Below are 16585 nucleotides of genomic sequence, written 5' to 3'. Positions count from 1 at the left end.
TCAGAGGGCCCGGTGGCGCCAGTGTTGGCAGCCTCGCCTCTGTCAGTGCACCCCAGGGTGGCTGTGGCTACAATGTAGCTTGCCATCACCAGTGTGTGATTGTGTGTGAAAGCGCTATACAAATACAGGCCATTTATCCTTTTCAGGGTCGCAGGGGGTGCTGGAGCCTATCCCAGCTGTACAGGTGTACACTAAAAATTACTTACTTCATGCTGTGCTTTGAATATAGTAGAACTATAGCTGTAACATGGAGCAACAGACCACCAGTTTCTTTCAATGCTTTAGTGTTTTAATTTACATAAGAATATGAAATACAGTCCACTTTCCAAAACAAATGTGTACATTGTGTGAAAGCATTCTTTTATTTTTAAAGACTTTCCAAACATAAAATCCTTCTGCAGTTTATTGTATGTGTCGTTTGATTCCTTATGCTGTAGCAACAGAACAGAAATACCAAGAAAGACTCAATAGCTGAAAAACACGTCAGTGTTTTTACTGATGAAGTATTGGTTTGCATTAGTGATGAGATCACATGATAAGGCTACCACAGATAGATGGGAGCTTAGTCTCACACTTCATGTCATCCAAGCATCCTGCCTTTCCTTCTGCAAAAAACATACAAAAAACAAAACAGGAATCGGTCTCAAACAGTGACACTATGACTCAACGATCCTCTTTCATCAAAATTTATAAAATGTAACAAAAACTTTCTGAAATGAGGGGACAATTTTTAGCAAAAAAATGAGTGTAGCTAGTTGCTAAGACACAACTAAATACAATATTTGTCAACTTATTTTAATTAATTATATTTGGCTATATCATCATTGATGCATGTGCACAGTTAAAAGCAGAGGACAGTTCTGTGGATTCAGAGGAATATGCATCAGTGTTCACCAGTTACATCAGCACATGCATTGACAATATTGTCATGCTACAAAACGTATCCAAATCAGAAGCCACGGTTGAACTGTACATGCCATGCTACATGCATGCTCCGCTGCATTCGTCTCTAGTGATGCAGATAGAAACAAAAAGGCCAGACATGATCTGCGTAGATACATCATGGAAACCAAGAGGCAGTACAGACTGAAGCTGGAAGGATACTACAACAACAGGAAGGCTTTCCAGCGTGTCATTAAAAAGGCACACTTCATCAGTAGAGTGCTCCTCCCACCACTACAGGACATTTACAACAGTCGGGTCAGGAAAAGGGCACACAACATCATCAAGGACCACACACACGCCCACAACACACTGTTCACACTCCTGCCAACTGGCAGACGCTACAGGAGTGTGAAAGCAATGACAACCTGACTAAAGAACAGCTTCTATCCACAGGCCAGCAGTCTACTGAATCACTCACTAGTTGTTGATTATCTTTGACCTGAAAAATTGCTATTTTGTTCATATACAATCAATACAATACAACTTCATACAATATAAACATGTTAATATTGCATACTCTGTAAATATCACCACTGTGACAGTGTTGCAACTACTTGCACTTTATTCTAAATTACCCACAGATAAGCTACAAAGCTCTTGTTTTACTTTATTATCTTCTGTGCTATGTTCTACGCTCAGAGTTAAGTTTACTCTTTATTTTAGTTAGTTGATTATTTAGTTGTGTGAAGAGAACCTGCAAAGTAAGAATTTGTTTGCTCTGCATCACCACTTGTGTTTTGCAGTGTATATGACAATAAACTTCTTGAATCTAGCAGTTTTTTTTCTTTTTTTTGATGGGGGTTGGGGGTAGACTTACCACCAAAAGTTATCTGCAAACAGTGGTGCTTATGTTTAGCTTCCTGTCCTCTGCAAAACTCAGCAAAAGCAGACACGCCCATATAATCACTCCAGGACCAGGAAGGATTCTGTTAAAGCAAAATTTAAACAAAATTGCTAATTCATATTAATTAAAAATGCAATTGTTTCATAAACTGCTAGACACCATGCTATTTACCGCTGGAGTATTATGGCCTCCAACCCAAAACTGTCCATAGCCACGTCCAGCACGCTGCACCTCCTTTTGAATCTCGTAAGCTTGACTGGCACTATACACAGATGCAAGCTGTCCTCCACGAGACTGACAGTTTCTCTACAGCGCAGACAAACAGACAGAATTAAGTGACCAAGAAATTTTACATCATTAATGTACTCCAAGCTTTCATAGTATACTTAGTGTAAAAATTAATATCTTTGTTACTTGAGCCTGAGCCCAGGTCATGTATCTTGGAACAAAGAGGAGGCACTGTTGACTGTGCATACTCCATCCATCAGGGCAAGATGGAACCCAGCCACCAAAAGGGTCCTCTGAGGACAAATGGACAAGAAATGCTGATATTGAGCTGCCAGTGAATAGTTAATCTGTTGTCACTCTTCATTTTTTGGCTTTTATGGGAAAAACTAAAATAAATAAATATTGTTATATTGCATCTGTTGTAAATGGTTTCATTCACCAAATGTCTGCATCTGCATGGGCTGAAAATGCTTTTGGTTGCAGTTACTAATGTAGAGCATGTGCTGTTCTAATTTTTTACAGGTGGATCATCGAGATATTCATCCTAAAATAACCATCTTACATTCACCTGGTACAGGAGGAGCATCTGTCAAGGGTATATTACTGTAAACTGGAACAGTTGCAGGGACAGCTTCAGCCACAGACAAGAAATAAACAAGAGAGTTAACACAGTATCATAAATTCAGTACCACAAAGATAAAATGCTCATGAACAATTAACTGATTGAAACATCTAAAATCTGCTATTTTTCAATCACGTTTTGTATGTAAAATCTAAAAACATCTACACATTTGCCTTTAAATACTCACAAGAAACTTGGGCAAGAGCCATTATGGTGCACACAAGCAGAGGCACAGTAAGCGCCTTCATCACGGAGCCTTAACCTCTGATAAAGACCTAAAGGGGGTTTCATTTGCATTGGGTTTACAAACCAGTGGTGAGAAAGAAAAAACTTTTGCAATGTTACCTTCTGTTCTTCTTTCTTGGTCTCAGTCTGCAGATCCTGTGTGGGGAGCTGGAGACTGCTGGTCTTAAATATGCCTGTTCACGGGGGGGGGGGGGACAACGAAAGAGGTCATACATACTCATAACACACAAAGAAAGAAAAGCAAATATAAATTTAGCATGAAAAATGAACCGGGGCTTTTACTGGCACATAAACGCCCTTATCCTGTGTCAATGAACTGCCGGAAGATCACATGATTTTTCTCCAGCACAAGCAAAGTTCAGTTTATAATGTTCATGTTTATTCAAGGATTTATCAGTAAAGAAATGTGATAGATTTGTGTTTGAATATGAGACATGACCCAGCACCAGCCCTACCATCCACAAAGAGGCTTTATTATTTAATCCTGTGATGTCTGTAACTCTTTGTTAAAAAAGCAGCAGTTAGACACCCTGCATGTCTGTTTAGGGATGGGTATTGATAAGATTTTCACGATTCCGATTCCATTTTCGATTCTGTTTAACGATTAGATTCTTTATCGATTCTTTTTAAAAAAGGAGAACACTAAGGTCAATTAGCTTAGAACTTTGTTTTATATCTTCTCTTTGAACAAGATAGAAATTTACAAGTAACATGGCCTTACAAACCCAGCAGTGAGATCTTAAGAGATCCAGCCTACGGCTCTTCAATGGAGTGTCACAGGGTCCCCAGGAAAAAAAATTGTAAATGTAAAATAATAAAATAAATATTCTTCTGTAGCAATAACAAAGTATAACATAAATTATTCAGTAGCAATTACACAAGAATATCCAGTAATGTCCCTGCCTACAATTAAACACATTCACTTACCAAAAATCGGGGGCATCTGCTGTGGCAAATGGGTGCAAGCCTTTTACCACAAACTTAGTCACTGCTCGGTGACATTCGTCTATCCTGGCCTGAAAGGAGACGCTACCGGTAGACTGCAGCGAGAACTGCCAGCATCTGAGCCAGACAGACTCTGTCTCTCTTATCATGATCACCTAAATGCACAGTAATGGCAGGTTTTGTAATAAGGCAGATCGCGCTAACATAATATGCACTGTTAGTTGATTATTTACCTGCTGCATTAATGGGAGAGGACGTGCAAACGTTACCGCTGCTGCTGGGTTGAGATTCACGAGTCCGGAGCGGAATTAAAAACACGACATTCATTTAAGGTCATCGCGTGTTTTGTGAGCAAATGCTTTTGCATATTCGTAGTGTTTCCTCCCTTAAATGAAATATCTACTTTTCAAGTTGCCCTGTTGTCATCTGTTCTCATAAAGTATAACCAAACTTTTGAGCATTTGAGCCGCTTTCGCGCCGTGTTTCCTGCCAGGTAAATGACGCTCCGCAACGTGATGACGTCATTCGGGACGACTGGAATCGATAAGGGAATCGTTTGCAAAAATGGCAAACAATTCCAAGGAATTGAAACAGTGGGAACCGGTTCTCAACAAGAACCGGTTTTCGATACCCATCCCTATGTCTGTTTACTTTATCTTTGACCTTTTCCTCCAACTCCATTCTTTTAAATGTTTTCTCCCTCTTTTCTATTTCTACCCTGTCTTTCGCTAGTCTGTCTTATTATTGCAATCAACCAGAAAACCACTCTGCTAACACTGCACATCAAAAATAAACTGAGCATGTACTGTGTATTTCTCTCCTCTGTGAATTACACACAATATGTTTGTAGCCAATGCTTATAATAACAGACGTCACAGTCATGACTTGTGTGTTTAAGGTCCCCGTGTTGCATAAACTGTACTTGACAGCTTTTCTGACTACCCTGTGTCACCCTACCCACAAAAACTTCTCCACCCATATTTGCATATCCAGTATTTGATATGAGGGTGTCTGTTGGTCAGTGTAGCAGGATGCAGCAACAGTGCCAAACAGCATTATAGTAAACAGTTACCCTCAAAACTGCAGATGATCTTTGGCGGAATGATTTTAAAAAGTTTATTTAATTGTTTCGAGGTTTAATTCACCGTGTTGGTTAAAGTTGATTTTTAGAAATAACATCTGACGATTACTCCCATTAAAATATAATCTCTTAGAGTAGAGTTATCTACTGTGAAAAGCAGCTCCTTACCTTGCATTATCAAAAATAAACATGTCTTTGCATTGAGGTTGTGAACACAGATTAGGTTCAGCAGAATATGTGTAACCTGTGACACATTTGGAAATCATTTAAATAAATTGAACCAGAGAGTAAAACTTGTAAAATAAATGACCTTGAGGATGTTACTATTTACAACAGATGTGTATACACAAATATTTATTTATTTTAGAACATCCTGTTCCCAGTTGCACCAGCACCAGGTTTCTTTTTATGTTCTTGGAAACACAAGCAGAGGAACTCTGTCACTGCCACGTGTTACTGGAGCAAACACAGCATCTCACATCTTCACTCTCTATCACACACACACAGTAAGTGCAGAATGATTAAAGACCCCAGTTGTGTGTGTATAGCCTGGAAATAACTAATTTTCAGTTCAAACATGCAATATTCTTATACACAGTCTTCAAATCTTAATGGATATGTATGAACATAGGGTTATATATGCTTCTAAAAGTATGTACTTTTTAGTACATATCAGTATGTGTTTATATATTGTATTTTTATTGTATTTATGTCAGTAAATGTCAGTGTTAAATGTTAGCTAGATGTCAGTAAAGTGCAGATATCAGGTCAGATTTCTTATCCCTCCAGATTAAAAGTGTAAAGTCCTAGTTATAGGACATATGTGTTTTAGTCAGCCAAGAGACACAAAAACAGTGCTGTGTGATACTACAGATTTTAGTATTGATCTGATACCAAGAAAATACAGAGGCAGTATTGTTGATGCCAGTACCAATACTGATACTCTTAACCAAAAAAAGGCAGCTTGTACAGGAGAGCACTGTGTCATGATTTTTATTTCTATTTGGAAATTATGAACGGATTTTAATGGCCACTAAAATCCTTAATTTTGAATTACAAGCTTCCAGGCAAACATGGTCTGGTAGTTTGTGGCTGTGGTAGGAACATTGTTGAGCATCTGTGAGTAATGATGTCACTAGAGGGAAGCAACAACCGCCTGCTCTTCAGTGACTTACCGTATAAAAGTAGAAATTGCGATATAACCACACAAAGGTTCTTTCTCTAACTTCGAGTGGTTTAAATTCCTTCAATCTTACTACACTCTTGGTGTCTTCTCTCAGTATAGCAATCAACAATTGATTCTATTAGGAGATCAGGTTGCCTTAATCTTACTACATTATTAAAATAATTTAAGATGTTTATGTTTTTTTGGCATTCCTGTTTTCTATAATTTTCTTAAACAAAAGTTAAAAAGAAAAGATTTGAATCATGTTTGAGGTTGATGTCTTAAAATATCATATCAATAATGCAAAAATAAGGCTCTGGCTAGACAGCTCTAAATGTTTAAGCCTTCAGAAAAAAAAGAAAAGAAAAAGAAATCATCCGTAACAGTAAACCTGAGAGTCTGATTTATTCATATTAATATTCAAACTAGAAACAAACAAACAAACAAACAAAATCCCCCCACAAATTTCACATTATGTGGCCTTGCAGCAACCAGCAAAACATGTGTTAAACATGTACTATAGCGTCACCTTGTGGAAAAAACTGGAAATAATTAAATCAGAAGCGAGCCCATTTAAGCTGTACTGAGGTGTAACCCTACTAAAGGTTTATTAGCAAGAAAAGTCCTAAAAGGCCAGTATAAGATGATCTAGGATTGGCAGGAAGCCAAGGTATAAACATCAATAAGGAAGGACCACACCAGGGTAAACAGTGCACAAATTGTTATATTTGACTATATCAGCTGCAAATAAATGTACTTAAAATAATAAAATAAAATGCTAAATACCCCCCCCCCCCCCAAAAAAAAAGAATAACAAACTAAATTAAAGTATACATATAGCTTTTCTCTGAGTCATATGTATGAATGAATAATGTCTGATAACTGATGGATCATTGGGACCTGTTCTGTTTATTTAACTGTTGTCCTACTGCTGAAAAAAGAAAGTTTGTAGTCTTGCAGGTATCTGAAACTTTGATGGGAACGAAGCTCTGGATTCGATAAAACCTCAGCAAATCCTATCCACTTTTGAACAATAAGTATCAGTGTAACTTTTATCTTAATATAATAACTATTATATTGGCCATATCATATTTACACTGACATAAGTCTCATGAACAACATTAGCTAATTGTTATTTACTAGCTAATCTTAAATGACTGTTCAGTACAGATATGAAGCCCAATAATCATGTTTTACAGTCCTGTGGTCTCAGCCTCAGATACTTATTAGATCACACAAAGCTTGTGTAGAAACAAACAAACAAATGAACAAAATATGCTCTCCTTCATTTCTGTCAACCACACGTTTCCAGCTATCATGGTTGCTAGGCGACCTGGGCAGCACGACAGAGGCTAGACCGTCCCGTTTCACAAGCCTCGCACTTCAGGCCTTAGCGGTCTTTGAGTACATGGCCCTTGAGGACCGTTGAGGCTGCGTACTTTAAGGCTGCAGACCCTGAATTGGGATACAGCCTGTGTCTGAACTTCTCTGTGCCATAATGGTTCTGAGAACTACTCACATTTCTGTTATGTTGCCTTTGTGTTTTTTCTAGTTACGATTGTCTCGTCTGTATTATCTAGATTCCCTGGTCCTGTCCTTGTTCCCGGTCCCTGCATTAGTTGAGTGCAAGTGTGAATCGCAAGAGTGGAGTGAAGTGGAGCATGGCAGAAGAGGATCGTGTGTCGAATTCCCCTCACCATTCCCCGTGGAGCCTTGGACCCCCTTTCCTTCCCTCACCTCTTGTATATAGTTACAGCAATGAGTGTTATCAAACAAAAAAGAACGAGAAACAAGAATAGACTGTCCACTTTCACTCTATGATGCAAGTGGTTCATGGTTGGCTAGCTGAACTGAAACTAGAAGATCCACCTGTTAGCTGCAGCATTAAGGTCGATAGAGCACTCTCTAAATGAGGACTGTGTGAGGACTGCTTGTTTGACACGGGTGTTGATTCCTGTCCCAAAGAATCTGGGGGGAAAGCAGCCTAGGTACTTCTGTTGCATGAGGAGTAATAAGTAACTGAGTTAATGATAGAATGACTTTGAATTGAACTTTGAATGGGGTGATCATGGCTCAAGAGTTTGGAGTTCGCCTTGTAATCGGAAGGTTGCCGGTTCAAACCTTGGACAGTCTTGTTCGTTGTGTCCTTGGGCAAGACACTTCACCCGTTACCTACTAGTGGTGGTCAGAGGGCGCCAGTGTCCGGCAGCCTCGCCTCTGTCAGTGCGCCCCAGGGCAGCTGTGGCTACAATGTAGCTTGCCATCACCAGTGTGTGTTAATGGGTGGATGACTGGATGTGTAAAGTGCTTTGGAGTCCTTAGGGACTAGTAAGATGCTATACAGGCCATTTACTATTTGAATTTAAAAATTGTTTCCTCTGTGAAGATCTGACTCTTACTCCACATTGTTTGTCCTCCATTTTCCACAGAATCCTGGGTGTTGGGTGTGTAATCAGGCAGCGGAGGCGACGTCTCGGTTCAACACTTTATTTTAGGCTTTACAGCGGAGCTCCATCTTGTTCTCGCTCTCTACTTTCTTCTTCTCCTCTTTCTCTTACCCAGCCTCATTAGCGACACCCCTGGTCTGACAGGGTAACAGCATGTACTAATTTTCTTCCCTTATTATAGAACCTTGTAAACACAACATCTCCCCCCTTTCTCAAATAATACTCTCTCCCTTGTAGCACAACAGGAAACATTCAACAGCCTTTTACTTTTGAGGCAATTAGTAACTTAAGAACAGTATTATATATATCCTGATAAAAGAACTGTAATGGCAAAGTAAACGTGCCCCGGATCAACCCTGAATCAAAAGGAACAACCATGTGCCCTCTTCTCAGAAGTCACAGCTGGAATTAAACATAACTAATGAAACTCAAATGCACTTTCCCTTCACAGTCATTTCTCACATCTGCATATTTCTCCTTTCTTTTTACCTCTGAACTATTTCATAACAAAGTCTTTTGTCCATCTTGGTGGTTGTCTGTCCCTCTGCAGTGTGGGACGTGTAGCAGTCTGTGCTGAGCTGATGTTTTCTGTCTCTATATCAGCTCTTTGTGTGTGTTTTGAGTTCTCTGGGACAAGTGAGAGACGTGCTGCATTCCATCTTCTCCCATCGCTGAGGATGAAAGAACTCTCACCCGTCTGCTGCTGTACCTCCAGCGGCTTGGTGTATTGTGGCTCTCCTTTTCCCACATGGAATGGCTTTCGTACTCTCACTGAAGCACCCACAGTCACTTTAGTAGGTTTAGCACCTCTCTTTCTGTCTGTATAAAGTGCACTTCTTTTCTGTGTCAATGCCACTTTGGATCTGATGTGGTCATATTGTCCAGCATCCTTTGGTGGAGGCAGGATGTTGAGTTTAGTCTGCATGGCTCTTCCTCTGAGGAGCTGGAAAGGGGACTCACCGGTTGTAGCGTGGGGAGTCGCTCGATAATTTTGGAGCAGTTCTGTAACCACAGTTTTCCATGGTCGCTGAGTAGCTTGTGCTGTCTGTATGGAGTCCTTCAGTACTCTATTAAAGCGCTCCACACATCCATTTGCTTGAGGATGATAGACGCTTGTCCTGATGTGTTTTATGCCCCTTTCAGCGAGAAACTCAGCAAAGGCAGCTGAGGTGAACTGCGGACCATTATCAGTTGTAATTTCATAAGGGTTTCCTTCACGGGCGAAAATGGAAGTCAGGAATGCAATCACTGTCGCAGTTGAGGCGTTTGGTGTGAATGCGACTTCAGGCCACTTACTGAAATAGTCAACTAGTGTGATGGCAAACCTGCAGTCATAGGTTCCTTGTTCAAACGGACCAACAATGTCGACAGCAACATGTTGAAACGGACCCTCTGGGAATTTGATGGGTTGTAACGGTGCAGGTGAAACAGCTGCAGTCTTGTCACATGATTGGCAGGTTGTGCATGTGGACAATATTTCGTGGACCAATTCATCCATGTTTGGCCACCAATATAGGTCTCTCAGGCGTTGTTTGGTTCGGACCATGCCTTGATGTCCTTCATGGGCTAGGTGCACTACTTTTCCTCGCAGAGATTTGGGAACAATCAGCCGTGTTCCTCTAAATATCAGCGGTGACTCTGCTGCCAGTTCATGTCGGACCAGGAAGTAGGGTTTGACATCATCTGGTAAGGATTTGCTTACTTTCGGCCAGCCCGAAAGAACGATCTGTCTTAGTTTTCTTAGTTCAGGACAGTCTTCACATTCTGCTTTGAAGTCAGCCAGTGGAAGCGCTGTTAGCTGAGGAGAAATTTCAGCAATCTCTGTGATTAAGTCCTGTTCAAAGTCTTCATTTGTGTTTGTGGTATGCAGGGGAACACGGGACATACAATCAGCTATAACATTTTGGCTTCCTGGACGGTACTCTAAGTCATACTGGAAACACATCAGTCTGGCTGACCAACGTGCTATCCTCATGCCAGCTCTGTTCATCCCCTTAGTACTTAACAGGGTGGTGAGGGCCTGGTGATCAGTTCTCAGAGTAAATCTGCGTCCCCATATGTACGTCCTCCATCTTTCAACGGCCCATACGCAGGCGAGGGCTTCTTTTTCAATTGTTGAATATTTCCTCTCGGCTGGGGACAGGGTGCGGGAACCAAAAGCAACAACACGTTCCTCATTGTTTGAGTTCATCTGGGTCAGAACAGCTCCAAGACCATAATCTGACGCATCAGTGGTGATGAACGTTGGCAGATTTGGGTTGAAGATTGCCAGTGCTGGGCTTTTTAGTAGCATTTCCTTCAGTTTGTTGAAGCTTTCATTTGCTGTATCAGTCCATTGAAGTTCAGCCGTCTGACTTGTCCGAAGTAACTCACGGAGTGGTTCAACCACAGTTGCATAGTTTGCTAGGAATTTGCTGAACCACGAAGTCAAGCCTAAGAAGGAACGAAGAGCAGCCATGTCCTTTGGTGCAGGGGCTTTGGCAATGGCAGTCAGGTGGTCTGGGCTGGGACTCAGGCCATCCTTGGAAATGACATGTCCCAAGAACGGAATAGATGTCTGTCCAAATGAACTTTTGTTGAAGTTGATCTGCAGACCGACATCCTTCAGGCGTTGGAGGACAGCCTGTAACTGTTCATCATGCTCTTCTCTGGAATGTCCATACACTATTATGTCATCCAAGTAGTTCTGTACTCCTGTCTGGTCTTTTAGGACTGTTTGCATCATCTTTTGGAAGGCAGAAGGGGCTGAAGCAAGTCCAAATGGAACTCGGGTAAACCGGAAGAGTCCCTCATGGGTTATGAATGCTGTGAGGCTTCGGCTATCAGGGTGAAGAGGCAGTTGGTGATAAGCTGAACTTAAATCAATCCAGCTAAAATGTGTAGCCCCAGCCAGCTGTGCGAACAAATCCTCCATGTGAGGAAGAGGGTAACAGTCCATGATCACACTCTTGTTAGGTTCACGCAGATCCACACAAAGTCTTAAGTCTCCCTTACTTTTTCTTCCAACCACCAGAGGACTCACCCATTCAGCTGCATCCACTGGTTCGATGATGCCTGCTTGGAGTAGACGTTTCAATTCAGCTGACACCTCCTCGCGTATGCTGAGTGGTAGACGCCGTAGTTTTTGGTGAACCGGCTGTACTGTCTTGTTCACTTGAACTTTGTGGATAAACCCTTTAACAGCTCCGAGATGATGGGAAGAAGAGGAATCAATGTTATTCACCATGCATGTTTGTTTACTGGCTGGTGCTCCTCTTGCAGGGTCCTCTCCTTTGTTGATGACTTTTCCAGCAATGATATCAATGTTAAGTGCTTTAATTAAGTCCAACCCCAGCAAAGGTGATCCATCTTTAACTATGAAGAATGATCCTGGCACTTTTCTGTCATTGTTTGCAACCCTCACTGAAGCCTGTAGGCAGCCAATGACAGGCAAGTCACCTTTTGCATAAGTGACAAGCTTAACTTTCGGTTCAGTCAAAGCACAGGGTGCAAAATGTTCTTTGTAGATGGCTTCTGGGAGGATAGATACTGAAGCTCCTGTATCCACAATTAACTCCAGAACCTGAGAGTTTCCCTGTGGTGTTTCAATGTTCATTTTGCATGTAATCTTATCACATGCTGCAGTCATCAGTTTGTGATCATCGACACATAAAACTGTAAACTCAGGAACAACTACTTCCCTGACCACTGCTACAGCTGATTTACAAACTCTGGCGAAGTGCCCTTTTTTGTTGCATTTATCACAGTTTACTGTTGCTGCTGGACAGTTTCTATCATTAGCCAGGTGTTTCTCGGATCCACATCTGAAACAATGACGCTGTTGCTCTTTATCACTTGCCTTGTTGTGCCATTCTTTAGATGTAGGTCCCCGAGCTTGAGCCGGTCGCGCTCCTCTCTTTCCCCGAAGACGTGCGTCCTTCACCTCCACAGCTTGTACTGCCGCAGTCTGGGCCGTGGGCGCAGCAGAGAGGAGTGTAGCATTCTTGACCGCAGCCTCCACCTGACATGCAATAGTAACTGCCTTGTCCAATGTGAGGTCCTCCTCCAGCAGCAATTTTTCTTTAACAACACTGAGATTAGCATTAGCAACAAGTTGATCCTGAATCATTTCACCCTCCATTATTCCAAAACCACATGGCACAGCTAACGCTCTGAGGGCGGCAACATACTGGGTCACCGTTTCATCAGCCCGCTGAACTCGCTGTCTGAATGTGTGCCTGCATGCCACTACATTCACTTTAGGGACAAAGTGGTTTTCAAGCGCAGTCATGGCTTCAGCAAACGTTGTACCTTGATTCGGCAGTGTGTAGAACAGTCGTTGTCCCTCTGGTCCCAAGCAATGTAATAAGACGGCTCGTCGTCTTGCCTCCGGCCATGCATCTCCCGTAGCATTTATCACTAGCATGTAGTTCTCAAAGAATTTGCGCCACGTCATAAACGGTATTGGCGGCTCACCCGCATGTTGCAAAAAGGGCGGTGGGCTCGGTACTGAAGCGCTCATCTTCGTCGCCAATTTGTTGGGTGTGTAATCAGGGAGCGGAGGCGACGTCTCGGTTCAACACTTTATTTTAGGCTTTACAGCGGAGCTCCATCTTGTTCTCGCTCTCTACTTTCTTCTTCTCCTCTTTCTCTTACCCAGCCTCATTAGCGACACCCCTGGTCTGACAGGGTAACAGCATGTACTAATTTTCTTCCCTTATTATAGAACCTTGTAAACACAACACTGGGGAAGTGACGTCCCATTACGCTTATTATTGACTTTGTTAACACAATTATAACAGACAACAATGCTTTCTATTATTGCAATAAATTTGGGCTTGGAGGCTTAAAATCCTTAAACCTCAATCCATTGCTAATGCAATTTAAAGATGAGTCAACTGAAACAAGTGTAGATTCCTCAATGTGTGCAAGGAAAAGCTATTTGCAGGCATGCAACATTTATATGTTTAACAGTTTATATGTTTTAAATTTGATAAATAATTAAGCATGGTACAATTTGTTAAATATATTATGTCGAAGACTTAACGGTAGTCTTACTAATAATGTATTGCTCTCAAACCGCCCAGCAGAAGGCCAACAATGTATTGTATCCATCGCTGTAATTTTAAGATGCGTACATGTTGAAAGATGCAGGAATCACTCACAAAGGATTTACAGAACACTGTTAAAAGCAATACATATGGAAATTATAACAGAGTATAACTAAAATACGCAGAATTTCTACTTAATGGAATGACCTGACAAGCAAGAACATATCCATTTAGTTTCTTTAGGTCCACTCAGAAAGAAAAAAAAAGTTTTCAGTGCAGAGATGTATATAAAAACTCTATCACCAAAATATCCCTCTTTTTATATTGGGGGTAACTGTGAGAGCATGTACTCTTTTCCTTTTAAACAATTTTACAAACAAAAACAAAAATTTAATATCAAGTAGGAAAAACTAGTGGTGTGCGATACTGCATATTTTGGTATTGATCTGATACCAAGTAAATACGGGCCAGTATCAGCAATTCCGATACTGATACTTTTCAATAAATACGACAGATGCGTCATTGAATTGCTAAATAAAACACTAAAAAAGTGTTTTTTGTGATGTTTCCTTTTTTATTATTAAATAGTTAAAACCCAAGACATAATTAGGAGAAATAATTTATTTATAATTAAATAAAAAAATGCTTTATTATTGTGGCAGGTCGTGGTCTGCGATGTTGCTGCAGGTGAGATGGACTTACCTTCACGGCATCTACAATCATGCCGCGCCGCCTTAAAACCTGTTCTCTGCTTGTGCTGTTGTTGTTTTTGGTGTTGATGTGTACTGGCAGCAGGAGAGCTGCAGCCGTTGAATGTACTGTTACAGCGACTGTGTGATTATTGTAAGAATAAATGATGCTGTGAAGCATGAAAATGCCATCGGGTCTGCCGTGGTGGCGGTCTTTTTTTTTTTTTTTTGAAAAATTTTAAGTGCACTCAAACCAGTAAAGAAATTAAAACAAATACTGTTGATAAACTATAATACAAAAATTACAATTAAAATTCTCAACAATAAAAACAACTGGTAAAAATATAATTAATATGTAAACAACTTAACAACCCCCAAAGTGTCTAAGTCATGTGAGTGTCAGCGCAACACCGAAACATAAGAGTGGGGGAGAGGGAGCAAAGTGTTCCTGCTCTTCGCTGACACAGGAGTCCAGCGATCTGGCTGTTTCGTCTTTGCCGAAAGCACAGCGTTTTGAAAGAGCAGTACTCAAAGTAAAGAATCGCTCTCACCAGACTAGTATCGATCCGATGCCAACTTGGTATCGATACTATCAATATTTGGAACGATCCACCCACCACTAGGAAAAACTTACATTTATGGAATTTGGGTAGTAGTGTAGATGCCACGTCTTCCAGTGTTACGTTTTAAGGAAGGCACCATCCTCAGTCTTGTCACACATACCCAAAGAAATAATTCCACAAAACTCTGTCGAAGCAGCTGAGAAAAGTTACACACCCATGCATAATCCATCAACACTCGCCTAAACAAATTTCAATTTAATTTGCAAGGTTAAAACAGAGCTTGAAAAAATATTCCTCTCTCAGATACAACTATCAGACTAAAAATTTGTAAAAAAAAAAAAAGGCAGCGAAGGACCAAAGAACAACTTTGAAAAACCTTCATAAAATATATAGAAAGGATGAGTACATTAACATGCATGCACAATATTAGGGTTTAAAGAAATCTGAAGAATAATTTAAAATATTAAGTTGCAACCAAACAGAAAAAAATATAAGCAATCTTAACAAGTAACAACCAAGCAAACAATAAGCTAAATGGAAAATTAAGTTCTATATGTCTTAGAAATTTTCTGAATTATTTTTCTTTTAAATTGTATTTATTTGATTAGATTGAAGTGGACAAATAAAGAACTGTTTATTAGAAATAGAGGCTAGTCAAACAACGAGGAACCATTTACTACTTCAGTGACAGAGAGTGAAAGAGGGCCATATCCATGACTTCTTAACATAAAACTCATTGTTTCAGCTACAGGCAACAATAAAGTGGCCCCATTAAACTGAATTCTAGCTTTAGCGGCCTTATTTCCCCCTGAGTTATTGGTTCTGTTACTAGTTAGCTAACACAAACTAATGCAAGTCTATTACCAGCAACCAACCAAACCACTGACATAGCGTTCTGTTCTAGCACAAGATGGTGCTAAATCCAGCTTCACAGACAGTGTTACATCTATGCCCGTTTTTGAGAGAAGGACTTTGTTATGTAAATTATTCTTTTTCTTATGTCCACTTTAAGGGCCCACTGGCAAGTTGTTTATAATACAAGTATAATAAAAGGGGGGGGGAGTCAATCATTCTTTGGTGTTTTATCATTGTACTTTTGTGGTTGCTGGTCTGCTGTTGCAGCTCTCTGCTGCTGAGAGCACATACAATACAATTTTATTTATATATAGCATCCCAGCTGAGAGAGCTGGGATGCTACAATTCAGCTTTGCAGATCTTGTTTGTGACTTTACTGTAATTTAATTACAGTGACATATAGAATGATGGCATTATAATCAGTGATGGGAATAACGGCGTTACAAGTAACGGCGTTACTTTTTTCAGTAACGAGTAATCTAACTAATTACTATTCCTATTGTTACAACGCCGTTACAGTTACTAACAAGGAAATGCGGTCCGTTACTATTTTTCAATAAACAGATAGTTGAAGCTTTCTTCAGCTTACCGCATCTTATATCAGTTGCACGGAAGTAGCTGTAAGTAATCTGGGCGCTACAGCTTTAAGCAGCTGCGCGCGCTCCCGCGGATGATAATCATGATCACTGTCTAGCACAACACCTGGAGCTAAGGGGCAAAACAATCGCATGAGTGCTGCTGTTTGACTGAGGAAGAATAAAGTAGTCGTGGTGAGCCAATCACATGACCACTTAAAGACAAAGCAACAAGGTGATATATACCAGTTTATAAATTGTGTTGATAGGCCACGTAAAACCAGAGTCATGATAAACAATATATACGCGGTGTTTTTTCCTCAATAGTTTCGTCATGTTTACTGTCTAAG

The 16585-nt window shown here is 40.6% G+C and overlaps 1 protein-coding gene across 1 annotated transcript; it reads right to left on the bottom strand.

Annotated features, from left to right (window-relative positions):
• Positions 1 to 266: 266 nt before the first annotated feature.
• Positions 267 to 3189, bottom strand: LOC147334662 (type-2 ice-structuring protein-like). Its single transcript, XM_086273726.1, has 8 exons — positions 3168 to 3189; positions 2985 to 3058; positions 2827 to 2914; positions 2586 to 2648; positions 2204 to 2310; positions 1961 to 2095; positions 1763 to 1871; positions 267 to 605 (listed from the first exon to the last, which is right to left on the bottom strand). Exons 3-8 carry the CDS (start codon positions 2885 to 2887, stop codon positions 529 to 531), a joined length of 552 nt encoding a protein of 183 aa, XP_086129852.1. The 5' UTR covers positions 2888 to 2914; positions 2985 to 3058; positions 3168 to 3189; the 3' UTR covers positions 267 to 528.
• Between the last annotated feature and the right edge of the window lie 13396 nt (positions 3190 to 16585).

The sequence above is a fragment of the Aulonocara sp. 'chitande type north' Nkhata Bay genome, linkage group LG3 (assembly GCF_057382095.1).
Source record: "Aulonocara sp. 'chitande type north' Nkhata Bay isolate Kocher_YH1m ecotype deep benthic linkage group LG3, A_spYH_male_GT1.1, whole genome shotgun sequence".
Taxonomy (NCBI): domain Eukaryota; kingdom Metazoa; phylum Chordata; class Actinopteri; order Cichliformes; family Cichlidae; genus Aulonocara; species Aulonocara sp. 'chitande type north' Nkhata Bay.
Note: the sequence above shows the minus strand (reverse complement) of the source record. Positions and strands in the feature narration are given on the sequence as shown.

Bases quoted from the DNA above. Each gene is read 5' to 3' on its own strand.
- LOC147334662 (XM_086273726.1), bottom strand. From the start codon at position 2,887: ATGAAGGCGCTTACTGTGCCTCTGCTTGTGTGCACCATAATGGCTCTT. The intron at 2,649-2,826 runs GTGAGTATTTAA...CTGTGGCTGAAG, and splicing joins GGCTCTTGCCCAAGTTTCTT to CTGTCCCTGCAACTGTTCCA. The intron at 2,311-2,585 runs GTGAATGTAAGA...ATTTGTCCTCAG, and splicing joins AGATGCTCCTCCTGTACCAG to AGGACCCTTTTGGTGGCTGG.